Below are 20903 nucleotides of genomic sequence, written 5' to 3'. Positions count from 1 at the left end.
CGATTGTGTCATTGGCTTCTTTTGACCACGTGATGTATCGCCATATTAGATTCTACACATGGCGTCTAGCATAGTTTGTTGTGATGTAACTGTTGTACTGGGTTTCACGTAGGGCTTTCATCATTTTGAGCCGTCAACATGCCTATTGCGATCAAAGATTACTCATGGGACGAAGCGGAGACTACTGTCCATATAACCGTCCCGTTGAAAGGTGTAAAGGCAACCAAGGCTGATATATTCTCTACTGACGAGTATATAAAGGTGTGTTTCGTACTTAAAATATGTCAGAGTCCCATATAGTTTCGGCGTTTCCTAGCAGGGTAAATGTCACTGTGTACATGGTGACTACTCAAACGATTTGATATTGTTAATCAAATTATTATTATATTATTGTTAAACTTCAATCGGAATCAGTGAAATGTACCATCTTTTTCACATACAACATCTCCATTGATCGAAGAACCTACAGCCATAGCCAGAGGAAAACCTCCAAAGTGTTGATTTTCCTTTGGCCCCCACCTGTTGTTTGATGCTATTGAAGTTGTTCCCTACATGTTTGTACCATGTACGTTGTACGATTACTATTAACTTACAAGATAGGTAATGTCAGACAATTTTATGGTACATGTACATAGTATTAGTTAGTCCACTGTGACAGGTGTTCTATGCTCACTGCAGGAAGTTCAATATCATTATCATGCTGAGATCTCATTGTCTGTGTTCACTTTATTTCTGTGTGTTATTTTTGTATGCTTTACCATGCTTGCTATGGCGTGTTGTTATGCAATAAATATTGATTATAAAGTTATTGTAATACACAAAGTTGTCAAATAGCTGAGAACTTGTCTTTAGTGAATATGTAAAGACGTATAACTGCATTCAAAATAAAGAGCAAATCCTTGAGTGACCTTGTAACTGCATGATTGCAAAATATTTGCAAAACACCCCCCCCCCCCCCCCCCAGCTAGGTTGTCTTTTCCAGCTCTCACCTGCAGCATATACATTGCCAGTGGTGAATTGCTGTTGGTGATTATGCTAATTTATTGTAAAATCACAATGTTAATAAGCTGCTTCCCTTAGGTCACCATTAATAATTACTACAGTTTCCAAACATTGTACAGTGTACTATATTGTTGCATGGGCAGGTATATTGGGCATTCATCAATCCAACAAACTGCTATGGTAGACAGAATAAGATGTATATTGTAATTTGCTATTGTTTATCTTGAATATTATTTATTATTTATTATTTCAGGTTAGCTTTCCACCCTATATATTTGAAGTGGCCCTGTTTCAACCTGTTGATGACAGTAAGGGGTCTGCACAAGTTGGCAATGGAGCTATCATCTTTAATTTGGTCAAACAAGAACCTGGAATCTGGTCCAGGCTGACATCACTACAGTCAGGTATAATTACTCAAATGCTCAAGATAGTTATCCTTGCATTGAAGGGGAAGCAAGCAGGGGACTCTTACAGATATTCAAAGAATAAATCTTTATAGTGGAAATAGTTTTAATGATCTTTTATTTCTTGATTAATTAAGATAAAAGAAATTATCAGTCCTTCGTATGTATAGATTTTGGATCTCAAGCAAGGACAATCTTTTACATTGTTTTACAAGGGAATGGATTCTCTAATATCTGTCATTTCTACATGTAGAAGAGATACCAGGTAAATCTTTGACTAGTGCTGTGTTTTATTAAACAGGGGATAAAGAAGTGATGAAGAGTAAAAGAGAAGCTGCCATCGAAGCAGCACACAAAAGAGCAGAAAAGGAAAAAGAAGAAAAAGCAGTAAAGAAAAGAGAGGCTGAAAAATATGCTTTGAAACAACAAATGGAGGTGAGTGAAGAGCGCCATCTAGTGTTAAGATTTTAAAATCTGTTTGTTTTTATATCCCACCTGTGCTGATGTACATTTTCCTAACTTACTGCAAGTATTTCATCATATTTTTTCAATAGTTAGAAGAACAAGAAAGGACAAGGATACAAGAAACTAAAGATGAAGAGAGAAATAAAGCCATGGAAGATCTTGAAGAGTGGAAAGATAAGAAAAGGCAGGAGGAGAGACAAGAAATTCTGATGGCAAAAGAAAGGAAAGGTATGATGATTTGTGATTGTGATATTACGTTATGGTAAATATATGAAAATCTTACAGGTGTTTTTTAAAACTTTACTCAATGTAAATAGTAGTTTTGTGTTTTTTGGTTTGGGAATCTTTGAATCTTTGGTATCAAAAGGGGAAATCTGGTGACATTTTCATAGACTCCCATACCCATGAAGTATTGGTAAGAGACCCTGGTCATATGACTTTGGAATTCGTGTACATTTTACCTACTTACCGGGTACTACCCTCAACAAAAGCACTGGTAAAGTTTCTAGTCTTCAGATATTTGAAAGACAATTTCTGTATTTTTGTGTTGTAGCATATCATTCACACTTCTGTGTAAAATGCACACATTACTTTTAAAAAGTTTGGTGTGAATCCAGACATCAAATACACTGTGTCATAGTATGAGACTGATTACTTCAATCCTCATTATTTCACAAAATCAGTTATTCAGTTTTAAACTGCACAGCATTTCAAAATTATTCTCTTGAAAGGCAATTTTTGTAAAACTGTAACTTTTCAAGTGCATGTGTATACATCATGTAGTAATATTCATATGTATGCTGATCACTGTGTTGTCAAAACATCTGTTTGTATTGAATATTAGACTACCCTTGTGCAGATTTCTGGGGGGGGGGGGGTCCTACAGCACTCCTATCATATTTTGAATTAGGTTTTCAATACTTATTATGTATGCTTCACAGATAATGATGATGGTTATGGTGATGAAGATGATAATGATAACGATGATGATAATGATGATGATGATGATGATGATGACGATAAAGATATATTTGAAGAGCAAGATCTTCTTGACAATGAAGTCAATATTCAAAACAATGAGCAGCCAACCATCATGTCAAAAGAAGGTATGGACAACTATTTTATTGTCGTGGTTCTTGTTGTAGTTTCATTGAAATGAAAGATAATTCTTATGCTTATAAATATAAAGGACATTCGGAAGTCATGTTTCCACTATGCCATATTTGAACTCCTTTGTAGATGAACTTACATGGGATTTGTCTGTCTATCTGTCTCTGCCTGTCTGTCTGTCAGTCAATGTGTGTGTGTGTGTGTGTGTGTGTGTGTGTGTGTGTGTGTTTGAAAAGCAACCGTGACAGTGATTTTTTGAATGAACCATTTGATGTGATTTGTCAGTTACAGATGATAAAAAATCTTTACAAGTACCAGTACCGGCACCCAGATCACAAGGCTCTATTGAGATTAAATTCACTCCCCGTGTGTTTCCAACACCACAGAGAGAATCTCACCACACCGAAGAGGAAGAAGTGAGTTTACTCTATTTGTATAACTTGTGATATATGTATGAGAAAAGAATGTTGTTGTTTTTCTGGCATATATATCAGTTCTTATCATGTAATATCTGTCCCAGTAATATATTCAAATATCCAAATATGGGATGCCGTTTTGACCAAAAATTACCTAGTGCTCCCTCAGTACTTATCAAGTTGATAAACATGCAAAGCTATATGATAGTATTGATGTAATTGCCCTTGTTTAATTATTATTTCTTTAAGTCTGACTATCTTTATATCAATTTTTAGCCTGAAGGAGGGGGATATCACGATGGGCTGCATGTGTCTGTCAGGTGTTTGTCACTACTTGTCTTTCAACTCGTAGTGACAAGACACTTTAGGGTACTCATATTTTCCTTGGCAGAACAAAGACAAATATTGGTGAATAATGTCTAATTCTAATTGAATCATACATTTTTATTTACCTGAAAGTGGTTGAAAAAACAAGCTGAGGCAAGGAAGGTCGACATCCTGGATGACCCAGATTTAACAGAGGAAGAGAAGAACCCTGATTGGTTGAAGGATAAAGGAGAGTAAGTGATAAAATAAATTCTAAATATCTGCCAGTAGGTATTTTATATTTGCTTGAGTATTTCTTTCAGGGTTATTCATCCATTCCCAGCATATTCATAAAAGGAGATACAACTGTCCTTTCAGCTACATGTATTTTACAATGGTTTACCATAAATGCCTAAAGCATTATTGGCTATTAAAATTACTGACTGATAATTCTTCCTTGCATACAATTACTGCAAAATATCATTTTTGCTGATATTACCAAGCCAGAGAGATAATAGAATTTCAATTTTGTTGCATAATGTTTTTCATGTGTCATGCATGGTTTTGTGTTATGAATTACATGAAACAAAATACAGACACTGATAGTGCACAAGCGTTTACAATCAATACATTGTATATGTCATTTCTCAGATATGTAGTATCCAATTTCTTTCAAACCTGGCACCAAGCTGCCATGTCATATGGGAGATATACATGTCATTGTGTTTTGCGACATATTCGAATTTATCCAAATGGCAGCCATATTTGTAGTTAAAAGTGATTAATTTACATTTATGAGATTCAGTGCATTCTCCATCTCATTACTGGTACATTTAGGGTACTTAGCTTTTATAACAGGTAGTCATTGTGTACACTCCAGGGTCACATACTGGCTTTAAAGACATCTCACAAGCTATAATGCATGCTTTGCCTATATGGGGTCTATTTATTTAAATGTAATTAAGCTGCAGACATGAATTACAAAGAAAACTTAAAAATCAAACAAAAAAATGTTACATGTGCTAGATACCTTTTTCTACAGAAATGAATAATTTACTAATTAGGAGACTTGATTCATTTAATGAGAAATCATAATTTTTTATGCCATGTGTTAGATTTTTGTTGTCATGATCAAGAAATGTGTAAATAAAATTTATCCTTTTTTGTAGTTGAGAAAACATTAAATTTCCACAGAATATCAAAACTGTGTTACCAGTAGTCATTCAATACACTTGAGGTAGTTTTTAGCTACAGTGAAATAGTAAAAATCTCCTTGTGGTCCTATAAATACTATTAGAGATAAAATTCTGTCATCAAACATGGTATGAATTATCGTATCATAAGATGGTATTCAATATTCAATCTTTAATTTATCTATGCCAACATATACAAAATGTATTTTTATGTTCCTAGACATGAAGTATGTGTTCGTAAGTCAACGCAATTCCAAATCCCTTGTGATTAATATTAAGGAGATTTTTCTTACACAGTGATGGTGTAAGGTGCACCGTGTTAACCTATAAAAGGTATTTAATGAGAAAAACACCAGAATTTAGCTGTTAGGCCTATTTTATATTCACTCTAGACCCATTGATAATACACAATTCTCATCAAGAGTTCTATTTAGGGATGCCCACTGTGAATTATTTAACTTGTAATGTAGGCGTAACATATCAAGTTATATACTTATTACTAGTGTTGCAATATATTTACCATTTTGATTGTTATTTTATATATTCTTTCCTTTCAGCAAATTCTACAAGAATGGTAATTACCTGGCTGCTGTCAATGCATACAATCAAGCTATACGTCTGAATCCAAAACTACCATCGTATCCTTTGTGTTACTGTCTTTTTTTTAAGGTGATAAGTACCGTAGTGTAGTCATGAATATTTTGATATGTTCACCTATTGCATGCATACATATCTGCTGACTCCCACAAGGCAGTGTGTGCTAATTTGAACAATGAATGAACAACAAATTTAATGCTGTTGTACTCGCCAATCCTGCGTAATTCAAGTGATGTAAAATTATGAAATTCTTCTCTAGGACCCAAGTTTAAAAATGGCTTTATTTTTTAACTGGAGCATTGTTCCCCTTTATAGGATAAATAATTAATTATAAAGCCCAAGTAGTCTTTACCATATTTTTCTTACCTTTCCCGTATTAAAACAGTTCAGTCCGAATTAGCTGAAATACTTTTCTACAAGTCACTGATAGTATTGTGTACACTGGCTTGATGTCCATGTGTAAACAGTTCAATCCTAATTAGCTGAAATACTTTTCTACAAGTTACTGATAGTATTGTGTACACTGGCTTGATGTCCATGTGTGAACAGTTCGATCCTAATTAGCTGAAATACTTTTCTACAAGTCACTGATAGTATTGTGTACACTGGGTTGATGTCCATGTGTAAACAGTTCAATCCTAATTAGCTGAAATACTTTTCTACAAGTCACTGATAGTATTGTGTACACTGGCTTGATGTCCATGTGTAAACAGTTCAATCCTAATGAGCTAAATTGTTTTTTTCGACAAGTCATTGATGGTATTGTGTACACTGGGTTGATGTAAATGTGTAAACAGTAAAATTAAATGGTCTGGGCTGTTTAGCCATTTGTCAACAAATAATAAATTTGTTAGATGCAGATAGGCTTTGTTTGCAAAGCGTTTACTGCATTCTTCAGTAAAAAGCAAAATCTTAAAAAATGAGGGAGACAATAAAGTAGTGTGGTTTATTCGACGTCAAATTATATAAGTCAAAAGTCTAACATCAGAGAAAAATGATTTGATATATGGTTCATCTATTTTTTAATGATCACAGCTAATTTTATTTTATCAGTTTTCCTTAAATCTGAAAATAACAGTTTGTATTCAAACAGAGCTGCTTGTCATCTTCAACTCCGAAATCTAATGAAGTGTATTGAGGACTGTTCTACGGTAGGTAAATCTGTCAAAAAATGTACGACAAAGTATTTTGAAATATGTATTTGCACTTATGTGTGTTCGAAGAGAAAACTGGATAAAGGTTCACCGGTATTATTAGACTCACACCTGATGCAAACCTGAAACCAATCACATTTATAATTATGATAAATTCATACTTTCTTTGTTGTACACATATCTTTCTTGTAGAGAAGACATGCACTGAATGGAGACAGAAATACTAGTGCATTGTTAATACTAATTCTGTAAACCTGCACATTTTTGCTAAAGACTTATTTTCGCTTATTTCACTTGAAAACAAAAATGCATAAAAATAGGTAGTGACTATCATGTCCTCCTGTACAAAGCACACAATGAACAAGTCTGGTAATTAGCAAAAATTAGTCTTGGTTGGGAACAAGCTGAAGACTAAAATTGCAAAAAAAAATTTAGTAGTGAAAATATCTAGGTTTACAGTAATTACTATCTGTTCAAATGTACTAATGATTACTTGCATCTGAGTGCATATATTATCATTACAGTTGTTTGCCCTGAAATGCAATACTGATAATATATAATGAATACCTGTATGTAAATGGGCCTATGAGAGCTACTTGTACACAAAGATACACACAGTTACAGACATGCTTAGCAACTTTTCTGCTGAGTGCCACTCATGAAGGTACTGCCACAGAGAACATTCATATAAATGCAATGAGTACACCACATGGCACTCACACTTCATAGAGTTGTATTATATTTTGTGTGTCATATCGCCAAATTAAACAAGATTTTTCAACTAATGGCCATTATCATCACGTTTTTCTTCCATATTAAAGGCTTTAGATCTGCTACAACCACCAGTTCAGGCTAACGCTAGTTCCAGACTCAAAGTACACATCAGAAGAGGAACGGCGTTTTGTGAATTTGAACTCTATGTTGAAGGTAGTCGCAATATATCTCATCACACACACACACACACACACACACACACACACACACACACACACACACACACACACACACACACACACACACACACACACATGCACATGCACACACACACACACACACACACACATACACACACACACAATAAAACCAGTTGTAGTAATTTTTTAATTGTTATGTTTCATTTCAACAATACAACACCAAAGGTCATTAACCTCTGTTGTTAGGGGCAACAACAGGTTTTGATATTTCAATCATGCTGAATGCAATTTATCGTAATTGGTTGAAATTAGATCCTAAAATTTGTGTTATGTTATAATTAGTGTATGGTAATTGTATCCTTGTTGAACTAATGACAAGATTAATCCAAACCAACTCAATCACAATAATTAATTATTAATAATCCCAAGAGAACTGTTTGGGCTTTACACGCCATATGTTACTTATTTTGTATTATTTTATTTCATTATATTTTTGTAAATTCTTGCAAGATGGATACATTTTTTCACGGTTTAGGTTTCATTATTTTAAAGCTATATGTATAATCACTTTGGTTGGATTTCAGTGTTGATTAAAGGTAGCAATTAAATATACAGGCCTAATTTGTTGTAGTTAGTAGATTTTAAAGCTACCATTGCTGTTACATGGACCGTTTTGGAGGGACTGTAAGATACAGCGTGTTGTTCAGCCCTATCAGGCTTCCCAAATCTAAATGATATGATGGCACAATGCATCATATCTTACAGACTAACACTCACTTGGCATGTAAACCAAGATGACACACCCTCAATATTGGCAGTTTTGCCTTCCTATTTCCTATCAGAATGTTAATGTTGTCCACCCTCCGTAGATTGGACAGATTACACATGTGATTTTTAGGTACAAATGCCCATATTGAGAAAGTAATATATAGTATGTTATGGTCTAAATTTGCATATTGAATAATAACAACTTCATCCCCAGGTCTTCAGGACTATGAAGCCGCTTTGAAAATTGATCCGGGAAATGAAAAACTTACAACAGATGCTGAAAGGATAAGGAAGATAATTCAGGGTACAGAAGAAGAACAAGAAGAATCTAGCTGACAAAATAGGAATGATTCTGTCTGTGTGTGTGTCCGTCCATGCTGACAAGGTATGAAAGAGTCTGTGTGTGTGTCCATCCATGCTGACTATAAAAGAAAGATTCTGTCTCTGTGTGTCCATCCATGCTAAAAAGGTATGAAAGATTCCATGTATGTGTGTGTTTGTGCGTGTGTGTGTGTGTGTGTGTGTGTGTGTGTGTCCATCCATGCTGACTATAAATCAAAGCTTATGTGTGTGCGTGTGTCCATCTATGATGATAATATCGAACAGATCATCTTTGTGTTTGTGTCCGTCCATGCATGTCGAATTGATGATGCGTTATTTAAGTAAGATGGCTGCCAGATAGCATGTTTGTCACTAAATCAGTCATGTGTGGAAGCAGTAAATGAGACTGAAGTCGTGTGTATGCATTTACTGAGATTGAAGTCATGTGTGTATGTATGTATGTATGTATGTATGTATGTATGTATGTATGTATGTATGTATGTATGTATGTATGTATGTATGTATGTATGTATGTATGTATGTATGTATGTGTATGTATGTATGTATGTATGTATGTATGTATGTAAGCAGTAAATGAGGTTTACTAGAGCTATCTAATTACGGCTAATTTCTGTATAAAATATGAAATATGAATAATGTTTGGAAAAATCAGTATTTCTTATTAATGCAATAACAGTAAATTCTTTTGAGTATTATGGTATATACCACCTGCTCATATTTTGTTCTAAATTAATTTCTGCCTTTTTTTCAATTTTGTTGTGTGATTTGCATTTATCTCACCTAAACATTGGAAAAATAAATTATAAACAGAAAAGTTATTGACACTACATTTTGTATTCATTGGAAACCCTATCCCTTGAAAGTAGAATGCCTGAATTGTTCAAAATTAATCCCACTTCACAAATATAAAACTGACAGCAGATACTGAGAGCATGAGAACCGTTCTACTAATTTCTGAATGTATTTGGTCCAATGTAAAGAATATTATTATAATTATTGCTATTGATATTATATTTTTGAGGAGTGTCGTGGTTTGAAAATACAATTTTTTTACTTTTATTTACTGTTTTTCGAGTAAACTATTTGTACAACTTTAAACTATGTGGTGCTGTATCAAGTCTGATGTATTCATAAATAAATAAATTCATTAAATAAAATAAAAAATGAATAAATAAATAAAATGACCACATTTTCCTTGTACATGTATATATCTGTTTTGTTTGTCAATCCATCTGTCTGTTTCTGTTTGTGAGATCTAAAACATATTTATCTTTCACTTATCATTTAAAAAATGATGGCAATTATAGATGCCCATTATCGTTGGTATATTGAGTAGAAATACAATTCATTTTAGTCCTGAAATAATTAAGAAACACTAGGAGCAAATTTGACTCGTATGGGAATATCTGATATACACATTTACATCCCCTGTAAGTGAGGTGATGTCCTCTACAAAAACTTGTATGTACACACATCTACATCCCCTGTAAGTGTCATCACGTCCCAAACAAACACTTGTGTATGAAAATCTAGACCCCACAGCGTCTACAAAAACTTGTATGTACACACATCTACACCCCCTGTAAGTGTCGTCACGTCCCAAACAAACACTTGTGTGGGCACATCTACACTCCACGTCATTTATAAAAACTCGTAGGTACACGCATCTATACAGTCATGTTAGTGTCATGTAGTCACGTCCTCTACACACACTTGTGTACATACACCACAATTATTTCCAACTGAAATTTTTTTTTTTGAGATGAACAACATTGTTTATTGACAGAAAAATATAATGTTTCATAGTTCAACCATTGTAAATATATCTGAATTATACCTCTAAGAATTGAAGATGGTGTTATAGAGAGACTAAACAATGCACACTGTACATGTATTCAAATTACTCTAGCAGTATTTTATCTAAGAACACACCACATATATTTTCAAGTTTGCAATTTACTTCCACAGAGGCCAGAGTAAATAGACCTTTCTTTGAGACCTTGACGTCGAGTAGTTGCTCGTATTTGCCTATAAACAGACTTTTAATGTGGGTTCCATACATTACCATAATAATTATATTAATTCATGTGATTCACAAGGGTATTTTTGAGAAAGGGAAAAATTACAGTGCAACGAAGTAGTAACAACAGCAGTAGGTAATACTGGAGTTAGGTTGAGTGCAATAACCATGGGAGTTGTTGAGGAAAATTGATCACAATTTTTTACAATTATTTTAACACAGTGCTATAAATTTTAACAGTAGCACACCTGATGTGAAATGCAATTAATATCCTAATTACGCACAATTTGCATACCATAAATAATAAGTAACCAGAAACTCTTGACATGTGAAGCATTACTTGACATCTATCACGAGTAAATCACACAGTAATTATATCAACTTTGTTTGTACAATTAGCTATGTACATACATTTATATATTTCAGGAGTCGATTATATTCCAGGTAGGGGCCTACAGGTGCAATAATTCACAGCGTTGGTAAGCCCACATATTATATTATAATTACATAAAATAATCTCCGAAATAATGACTAGCTATAATCATAAATGTATACTACTGAAAATCTACCCAAAACTTCACAATACGATATTCTCTACAATTACAGTTCTACTCAAGTTGTTCACGAGGCACATTTTACCCCGCCCCGCCCCCACCACCATCACCTCCCCCTTTTTCCGCCTGGTGATAGAACATGAGATTAAATGTTCCAATATCAGCTCCTGAATCATTAGATTGATTGTAAGTACATTATTTTGAGCCAGAGATTTTTTTCCCATCCTGTGTAACGAGAAGTAGTCTTTGGGGAGGGGTGGGGGTTCTACCTTTGTCGTTAAAAGTGTGTTCTTTACTCTAGACGTCGATTTACAGTTTAACAATCTGACTGTATATCATACATATAATGACGGTTGTCTAAATTAGAAACACTTGATATGTTTTAGATTAGATACTAGAGAATGGTAAATGAAGCATTGGTTGTATCTACATACATATGCTATCAATAGTCTGTGGTTTATCCATCGTATAAACTCTGCACTTTCATAATGGATTCACTGCAATGTTAAATAACCTTCAATAGGGAACTTGCAATCCAGACTGAGCATGCTCAGACACAAAGGACTATGGGATTATCTGTGGTTATCGTAATACCTAATCTGGAGCTACTGATAAAATAAACCTCCCACAATTGTCAGGGTAACTATGAATTGACTATTTGTGGTTACAAACAATGTAACATTACTGTTTACAATGCTAATTGATTAGTATTTATTATCACATTTCCCATGATGCAACATTCAACATGGCGGGTTTGCAGGTTCCCTATTAGTACTACAACCTGTTCAATTTCTCGAAATAACAGATATGTAGGATTGAGGGATGGTTTGTTTTGTATACAGTGTATATTAATTTGAATATCATCCATCAATAATAAACGGTTTTCATATGATTTTGACACATTTCCTAATTTACATACATGAATGCTAATTAGCCTCGTACTCATTGACGTGTAATCTTCCCAACACATACATCTTGTTTCGAATCAAATATATTTCTTGTTTGAACGTTTGATAATAATAATCACACTATCTCAAAATTAATCAATTAAATTTCTTTACGATATCTTTTTTTTTTTAAAAATAATTCCACATATATTTTATAGCCAGAGTGAAATTCAGGGATTTCTTGAGAATCGTTGAAGTGAAATTTGATAAAATATCTGCTAAAGAAAATATGACAAATCTCAGTTTTGGAATACTTTCTGCAATAAACAATGCCAATGAGAGAAAGATAGGCGTGTCATTGTACAAGGCTAAGATTTTGGTGTCCATACATGAAACAATATAATTACCTAGTTTATTATATTAGAAGATTGGACGCTAGCTTTTCCCCGTCATCACCGATTGGGTAAGGGGTCGACGTGGAATGACAACAAGTATCAATAAGTGTATAATTTCAAATGCAAGAAAACAAATCATTGAGATACCGTATTTATAAGAATTGCACTGCAGTTAGTATAACGATAATGTGAGCACTTTCTACTCAGATTGAGGGATCCATTGGCTAATAAAGTTGCAACCAACAAGAAAACGTGGTAACGAGTTCAAAGCCCGTATGGGTTTTTGCATTTGAAAAAGTAAAATTAGGTAGGAGTCGACTTCGTAGGTAGAACTAATTAAGTTAATTTACTGAAAGTAATGGAGAATTCCGACAAAGATATTCACGGTAACCAGGGTGTTCATTTCGATCTACATGTATTCGGAAACGAGGGCAAATTGGTGAAATTTAGTTTCACGTACGCTGCGTGTTTCTTTGTTATGAAAAATTACAAATGTAAACTATAAGTAAGATAATCACGTGAAAACGAATATAACATTGTATTAAATGGTGAAATTCGAAGAAATGATACATGGCAAGCAATCTGGACTCTTGTAAGAATTCTCCAATTAACTAATTATTGATGAACACCGAGTGGTCTTGTGTTAACATGTTGTACATATATGAATATTTCCTGATATTAAGTACATGAAGTAACAATTCTCAAGGTAAGGTAAGGTAAGGTAAGGTAAGGTAAGGTAAGGTAAGGTAAGGTAAGGTAAGGTAAGGTAAGGTAAGGTGAGGTGAGGTGAGGTGAGGTGAGGAGAGGTGAGGTGAGGTGAGGAAAGGTGATGTAAGGTCCCTTACGGGAGACAGTCAATTTACAACTAGTTAAATTGGGTGTGAAATCGGGCACGAGTATGGCATTTGAATTTTCAATGTAATTGAAGCATATAAATTTAGAGAGAAACACAAGACCAATCGGTGTAATGTGGTATTGTGCAGTTTTTACATAATGTTATAATAATAAAGGTTAGTAACTATATTGTGCGGCAGCGTATTACATGTCCATGACCTCATCATCGTCGACAGGACTATCGGGTAGAGTGCTTGCATCTTGGTTGATACTTTCAGGTACTTCAAGGTCATTGGTCCAGTGATAACGATACTTAAAGCAGCCACTTTCTAAAGGTTTGTGACTTGTTGTGTAATACATAATGTAGAAATTACACATCTCATCCTTCATGGTAGCACTGTGAACAGAAAGTAGTCGAATTCTTAGAGGTGCAGTTGATATAGTTATGTGAATAGTCAATATATTTGGTAGGAAAAAAATCGTAAATAGTAACTGGAATTAGTAACTAACGATTTCCCATACTTACTTCGACAAAATTTGATTTTCCCAGCCCCTCGCCACTCCTACTTTTATCCATTTCTCAAAACAACCTTTTTTTTTTACAAATTCCCATTTGAGATATGTCCCAGGCTGAAACCACTTTTACAAAACCAATGACAATTTTTTTAGTTTTTATCATATTAAAGAGTTCAATCAATTTACCAGTAGAATATTAAAAAAGAAATTACTGTCAGTCAATTTAAAGCACGAACAGTTGTCACTACTGCGGGTTTTAATATGGCCTTATTTGAAAAGTTCAAAGTTGCAATATCTAAAGAGTTTTATGGATATTTTAATTAATATGTAAATCATTTTGACAGCTGGTGAATATTTAACGGAAGGTAAATGAACTTGTTTACTTTTCAAGCCCCACATCTTTTCTATCGAGTCCATGTCTGCTATCTTGTGCATCAACATTGTAGTTGGTCTGGCGTTAGCTTTGACTACGAACGCGATAAAATCAACTTACCCAATGTATACATCTCTATCCAACTGGTTGTCAAATGTACATCTTGAAGCCTTGAAGAAAACGAGAAAAGTTACATTAGAGAACGTTAATTACAAATGAGAAATGAAATGCCATTCACTGTGAATGTTAACGATTTGATAGGAAGGGCAAATATGATTCACTTGAGGTCAAAATGGCCGGCACTGTTATGTTAGTAAGATTCAATTGGAGAACATTTTGACTAATAGCCTGAAACCGTGTCCATTTCAAGACAATTTAGATTATTCCTTGGAACTATGTCCATTTCGGGTCGGTGCATCTATCTATAGAATTGTGAATAATTCATAACAAATCAAGGTTTTCCGTGGAACTTTATTCATATCTAGACACCTCGGATTTTTCTATGGATTATAACCGTATACATAAAATTTTCAAGAATTCAAGACCTTTCAATAGAACATGAGTACCAAACCGGTACCATATTATACTAATCTTAGTTTTCTCCTCAATGTTAACACTTAAACTATGTGATAGTTGTACTTACCAAGACATCACCAGGTTTGATAGTCAAGTCAGTGTCATCAAGAGTATAAAATGCCTGGAAAAGACAACGTTACGTCAAGTTAAAATAATCAACTACTTAAATTAAATTGTCGATGCAGTGGGACTTGCAGTGTACATTATTTTACATAATTGTACGTTTTGTCGAATCGCTTGATTTAAACCTGTTAAAAACTATAATACAACATTAACTGTGCTCGTGAAAATTGACCAAATACGCAACGGATAGGTTTTCAGGTGATTTAAACACAAGTCAAAATTAAAACACCACAAAAAGAAACGCTATACAAGTAGCTATAATTTTACCTGTGGTTTTTGTGGGTTTCCTTTGGCAATCTCCGTCCACTTGTCATCACGTACACGATATCCAGATATAACTTTACCTAGTAAAGATAATCATTCGTATCCAGTCTTAAAAAAGTGGTTGAAGACATGTACATAAGACACAAAGATGGTGACCTACAGTTCACATTGGTGTACTTATGACTAGCGGGAAAAAACTCATTCAAGAAACTTAACGAATGTATTTGTCATTCGCACTATGATTTATACTATATCTACACGATGTAGTAGAATTTTGTTCATTGCAGACTAATTTAAAAGGAAAAGTACATTATACCACTCCATAAAGTTTACATAATAATTGGTAACGTCTCGTAGAGTTTCTGGTAACTCTCTTATCTTCAGTCACCTGGTTCTAGATTCAAGTTTAAGTTGCTAACTTAAAATAACATAGAAATGCCAAAAAAATACTTTTACATGTACTTTGACGTGAATTCATTAGACAGTTACAGGTATTTTGACTGTCTCTCACCACAAACTTACTTCTATCACACGGTTACTGTAGGGCCATAGGTTAAAGGTTAGAGGTTAAAGAGTGAAGTCACTTACCAAGTTTGTGGGCATGAACTCTGACAGCAAATGGATGCATGGGCGCAAGATCTTCATATAGACAAGCAGCTTCCAGGTGTGCTGAGGATTAACATGCAAATTTGTGAAAATAGTCAGAACATGTTCACAAAATCTTCTGTAAACTATAGTCTATATTAAACTAGAACCATACAAAACGGATAGTACATGAATTCAGACGAAATCAAAATTATTTAACAATTATGTGTATTTACTGATCACGACGTAAATACTTTTCATAATATGTATATTTCATGACATTTATTTATTTACAATCATTACATCAAATTCTCTGCAATACTATAGAAATACATTATCTTACTTTCTGTGTGTGCTGGAATTTCTCCATCAGTCGCCATTAGATATACACCGGCAAGTTTATCTATCCTGCAAACAATTAGATAGTGGTTTCATAGAAATATACCAAAAGTAAAGACGAACACAGGATGAGCGCTAGATATAGATATACACAGACTAAGAGATATCAAATTATATGTTATGGTGAACATTATCAGGCCTCTGTGTGGGAAAGGCTTGTACAGTTGTCGGTTATCTTACAAAATGCTGATTTTTATAGTCTGCAAAGAAAATAGTGTATTGCGAGTGAGTGTTTTTTGTGACACTGAGTGAAGTATTCTCTTGAAACACACAGACTTCATTCTTATGAGAACAAAGCATATCACTTACGGTCCGGGTGTCACTTCTAATGAAACCCCGGAGCTATCTGTGGTTTTACCATCAAGGAATTTATCGACATGACCGTAGTGAACTTGAAGGGTCAAATAATTGATACCTGCGTCAGCACCAACAGCAAAGCCAACACCTAGAATAAAATAAAAATTTATTCAATAAATGTGATCGCATAAACCATCTATGAATCGACATACTAGTACCTTGCCGGGATAATCGTATTGTCGTTGGGTCATGCGTGTGTTGATTTCATAGCTCATTAAACAATCATTTTTGGTGGAAGAATTTAAATATTAAGCTAAAGTGGATTTAGTACCGAATAATAGCATTTGTTTTCTATGTCTCCCACATGTACATTTCAATTTAATTTAATTTAATTTAATTCCATTTCATACATATATAAACAATTCGTCTGTAGAAGTAGCCTGTTCACATTGCGATCTGATTGGTCGCAATGTGGAATGATAACGTACGTCAGGCTAATTTACAATATTCAAATGAAGTCAATATGTAATATATCACATGTTAACCACAAGAGCGACCTAATTTACATATAAGATGCTATATAGTCTAAAAACTATGCAATAGTTTACAATTATACTCAGATATCGTCTTCGTCGTCGTCGTCGTCGTCGTCGAGTCGAGTCGAGTCGAGTCCTTCTCAAAAGTTTTATTTATGGCACATCGTAGACTTGCTCAAGTCTCCAGGCTTTTTAAATTCAGTATTTGAATAAAATATAATAAAAAAAAAGAACACACAACAGTGTTCTTACATGTAAGTGCGAAATGGGTCATCTGAGTGAGTGATTGCGAAACAATCGGGTGAAAGCGTAGAGCCCTTGGGATATTAAATGAATAATACAAAAGTTTAGGATATTTCCTTTTTACAAAACTAAAAGTGACTAACAAACTCAAAACATTTGAAGTATATGAGACTAAAAGAAATCTCCCGAGGGACTGGTGTCAGTCTAGTCGTATCATTTTATTGTTGTTTTTGAAAATTAGAAGGAATGTTACCCATCAACACTTGTAATTGTGAAAGCTGGTGATTTAGATTGGCCTAGGATTATAACAAGATAATTATCTCAACATGCATGCCATGTGTGTTTGGTCACGTGTTTCACAAGATTAACCGAACGAACCTTCAGATAGTATTTCACCTAACTCAAACAACATTTGAATCATTAATACAGCACTGAAATTGACAAAATATTGATAATGATGGTATTCATGGCAACGGACGATCTCCATGAATTATTCACTCTAAGAGAGATTGATGACGTGGGTTGTGAGCATTGAGAGATTAATATAACATGTAACGATTTCCCACTGGTGCCATCGAAGATATTACTGACACTTCGAATACTGCTGTACATGCACGTAGGCACTGAGTCTGTCAACACAGTGGTGTGATATACAATGATTTCACTGTTCAGGCAATGCTAAAACTACTAGCAAAAAAGTAGAAATGTGACATGATCTTAGATTCATAATATTTCGGAAATAAGTCTTAATTTCTGGTATTGTTGGCAGTTATTTGTATACCATATGTCTGCTTAATATTGCTATGTAAATATCAACAAGACAAGGTCAGTCAGTTATCGATTTAAGACAAATTCAACAGTTTTCCATGGAATTTGTTTGGTGTCTAGAATCACAAAATAGACGTGTCTATTGTATACATATATTTTCAGGAAACATTATTAAATATTAAAATCGTGGACTGGACGAATTGTCAATGATAACATTATTACTTGAGTATATTCACAATGGATTAAGATTCTGAGGTTTTGGAAATCAGTTCGGTTTTCGTTTAGTATAGACGACCATATCACCATACTTAGCAACTTATACATATATTACCTTATTTACACAAACAAAAGGTATTTTTGTCAGCATGAGAAGAATATTTAGTTAAGAACCAAGTTATCAAACATAATATTATCGTATAAATACAGTTATTGTATTACGGGCTAAGTTATTTCACAGGTTAAATATTCTAAAATCCTAATTTCGTATCACCACTGTTGACAACTATATACGTATTATTTTATAAGGATGTTGAAAATTCTGTTATTTATGCGACACAGGTACGCATATTCGGCTCATCAATGATCATCAGTCTTATGTGCATTATGAGGTATATATTGCATAGCAGCAACCATTCACATTTAATAATGACATTTAGTGTTAATACCTTCAGGTAATTCCAATTTTGGCGCATCCATTCCCCAGGCGTACAATATTTTTTGTTCTCCCAGACATGGTGGTGCAGTGTCTTCAGTACCGTCGGATTCCATCTCACCACAGTTCCTATATTGGACACAACCAATACATTATTAAATTACTGGATTCCACCTGCTTTGGTCATTTATTCAAAAAATACATCATTATACCCGTTCCTTTAGGCCCCCGCATTGAACCATAAATTCTTGTACCCGTTTCTTTAGCCACAACCACCACCACTTTGAACCATGATACATCATTGTACTCGTTCATTTAGCCCCCCCCCCTCCACATTGAACGATAAATTCTTGTACCCGTTTTTCAGCCTCCTCCCTTTAGTATATTTCAATTTTTATTACAAGTTATTCAGTCACTTAGTTTCTATGTTTATCAACTCATCCATCAACTCAAATACGACCGTTATGTCACATGACCATGGTTACAGTTAGCTTACTTAAAGCATCAGATTATTGGTATGACATGTCATTATCTGAGGTTAGAATGTATCTCTATCAATATTTTATTGTCATAGTAACACTGTTATAGACTGAACAAGGTAGAAATAACAATACAATTGAATTGTCAGCTTACCAGACTTTGCCTTGGTAGGCAGGTTCCTTACATCCAAATAACAGCATATGATGGGCTGTGTCTTTCTTTGCAAGAGGTTTGAAACCAACTACATACATCGAGGAAGATAAGCAAAAACATATTTTAGTAAACTTTTGCGTGAGATATTCAATATTGTAATTTAATTATTTAGTGTGTGACTGTGTAGTTAGAATATCTGTTAGAAGAATTATTAATTATTGAAACATACAAAAGTTGTTAAATTTCGTTATTTCAGATTGTGTTGTGTTGATTTTACATGTGTCATAATGTGATACGTTTGTACATAGCTTGTATATCGTTAAGAACGTTGCCGTAAAACAGGCTGTAGTTTGCGACGATGGTATAAAAGTTGGTGTGTCGTGATTTATCCCTTCGAATGGTTTTCTTACGTGCTGTGTGATGTTATGTTGCATTGCTGTCATTGATGTTGTGTTATGTTGTATAAAAGCTGTGCTGCTCGTATTGTGATGTGGTGCGTTCATTCTTATTGTGTGTTCTTCATAACGTGTTTTTAATTATAAATTAGTTGACGGGTTTCGTTCGGCTGCACATCGCTCACCTCACCAGGCAAACTTGTCGACTCAAGTTGTTGCCATGGTAACCTTGTAATTTCAACGAGGTCGTACATATTTCAATTTAGCGTGATATTTCCCGAGTTTTACAAGTACACTATCGACGTACACACTATTAGATATATTTTCCAATTTACTGACATAGTACATTATCACACTAGCTGTCTTTTCCCTCTGAACTTAATATAGTGTCGTGTAGGCGGTTCTCAATAGCCATGTTGAGAATATTGAGATGGGAGAACGCAAATACGGCAAAGTGTGATTACGTGCTGAAACGTTCGTGTCCTCATAATTTGCAAACAACCTTTATATGTAATAATAATAGTAGATTGCCTAAAATACCTACTGGTCGGTCTAAAGAAGTTAACATAATTATGTGCGGCACGATGTTGTAAGTTGCAATTGTTAGAAATCAGTGGGTTTATAATTTGCTGTTCCGGATATTAGTCGGCCTGTATATCTGGTTTCAATACAACAGTTACTATAATTGTAACACCTATACAGAGGAAACCACGTATTTCAACAAGGATGGCCTCATGCATTTGATAATTATTCTGAACGAAACGCTTCCACAACTTTGGTTTGTTATTTGAACAAACAGAAAGAATGGTTAGTTTTGAAAATGTAAAAAATAACACTTTGATATTTGCAATTTCTGAGACATAAGAAGGTATTGTTATTCTAGTTGTTAGATTATGACTGTGTAATGACTGTTATAAAAGATCATAATTAATGACATTCATACGTCTGACTTTATGACGTCGACCATTTTCTATTCTCATGTGTATAAAATCAAATTGTGATTTTAATACACCGAAAAACTAGCGTAGACAAGATTTTTTCCCAGCTTTTTCAACATTTGTCTCTCTGGTTTTAGGATTTTCAAGTCCTCACTTCACATCACAAACCCATATCTAACATACTCGCCTGGTCGTAGGAAAATATCGACTTTATATTATCCACATCAACTCATTCATCTGGTCA

General features: G+C 34.2%; 2 protein-coding genes across 2 annotated transcripts; one reads left to right on the top strand and one right to left on the bottom strand.

Moving 5' to 3' along the window:
- Positions 1-65: 65 nt before the first annotated feature.
- LOC144443568 (dynein axonemal assembly factor 4-like) lies at positions 66-8831 on the top strand. The gene is made up of 11 exons (XM_078133101.1): positions 66-261; positions 1256-1406; positions 1708-1841; positions 1961-2099; positions 2813-2977; positions 3267-3397; positions 3857-3957; positions 5454-5534; positions 6572-6644; positions 7469-7574; positions 8544-8831. Exons 1-11 carry the CDS (start codon positions 139-141, stop codon positions 8663-8665), a joined length of 1326 nt encoding a protein of 441 aa, XP_077989227.1. The 5' UTR covers positions 66-138; the 3' UTR covers positions 8666-8831.
- Positions 8832-11364: 2533 nt separating this feature from the next.
- On the bottom strand, positions 11365-19424 carry LOC144443057 (peptidylglycine alpha-hydroxylating monooxygenase-like). The gene is made up of 9 exons (XM_078132429.1): positions 19327-19424; positions 18707-18822; positions 16507-16642; positions 16142-16206; positions 15802-15882; positions 15217-15293; positions 14894-14947; positions 14371-14420; positions 11365-13758 (listed from the first exon to the last, which is right to left on the bottom strand). Exons 1-9 carry the CDS (start codon positions 19422-19424, stop codon positions 13566-13568), a joined length of 870 nt encoding a protein of 289 aa, XP_077988555.1. The 3' UTR covers positions 11365-13565.
- Positions 19425-20903: the final 1479 nt, after the last annotated feature.

The sequence above is a fragment of the Glandiceps talaboti genome, chromosome 12, assembly GCF_964340395.1.
Source record: "Glandiceps talaboti chromosome 12, keGlaTala1.1, whole genome shotgun sequence".
Lineage (NCBI taxonomy): Eukaryota > Metazoa > Hemichordata > Enteropneusta > Spengelidae > Glandiceps > Glandiceps talaboti.
This window is presented reverse-complemented; position numbering and strand designations above follow the sequence as displayed.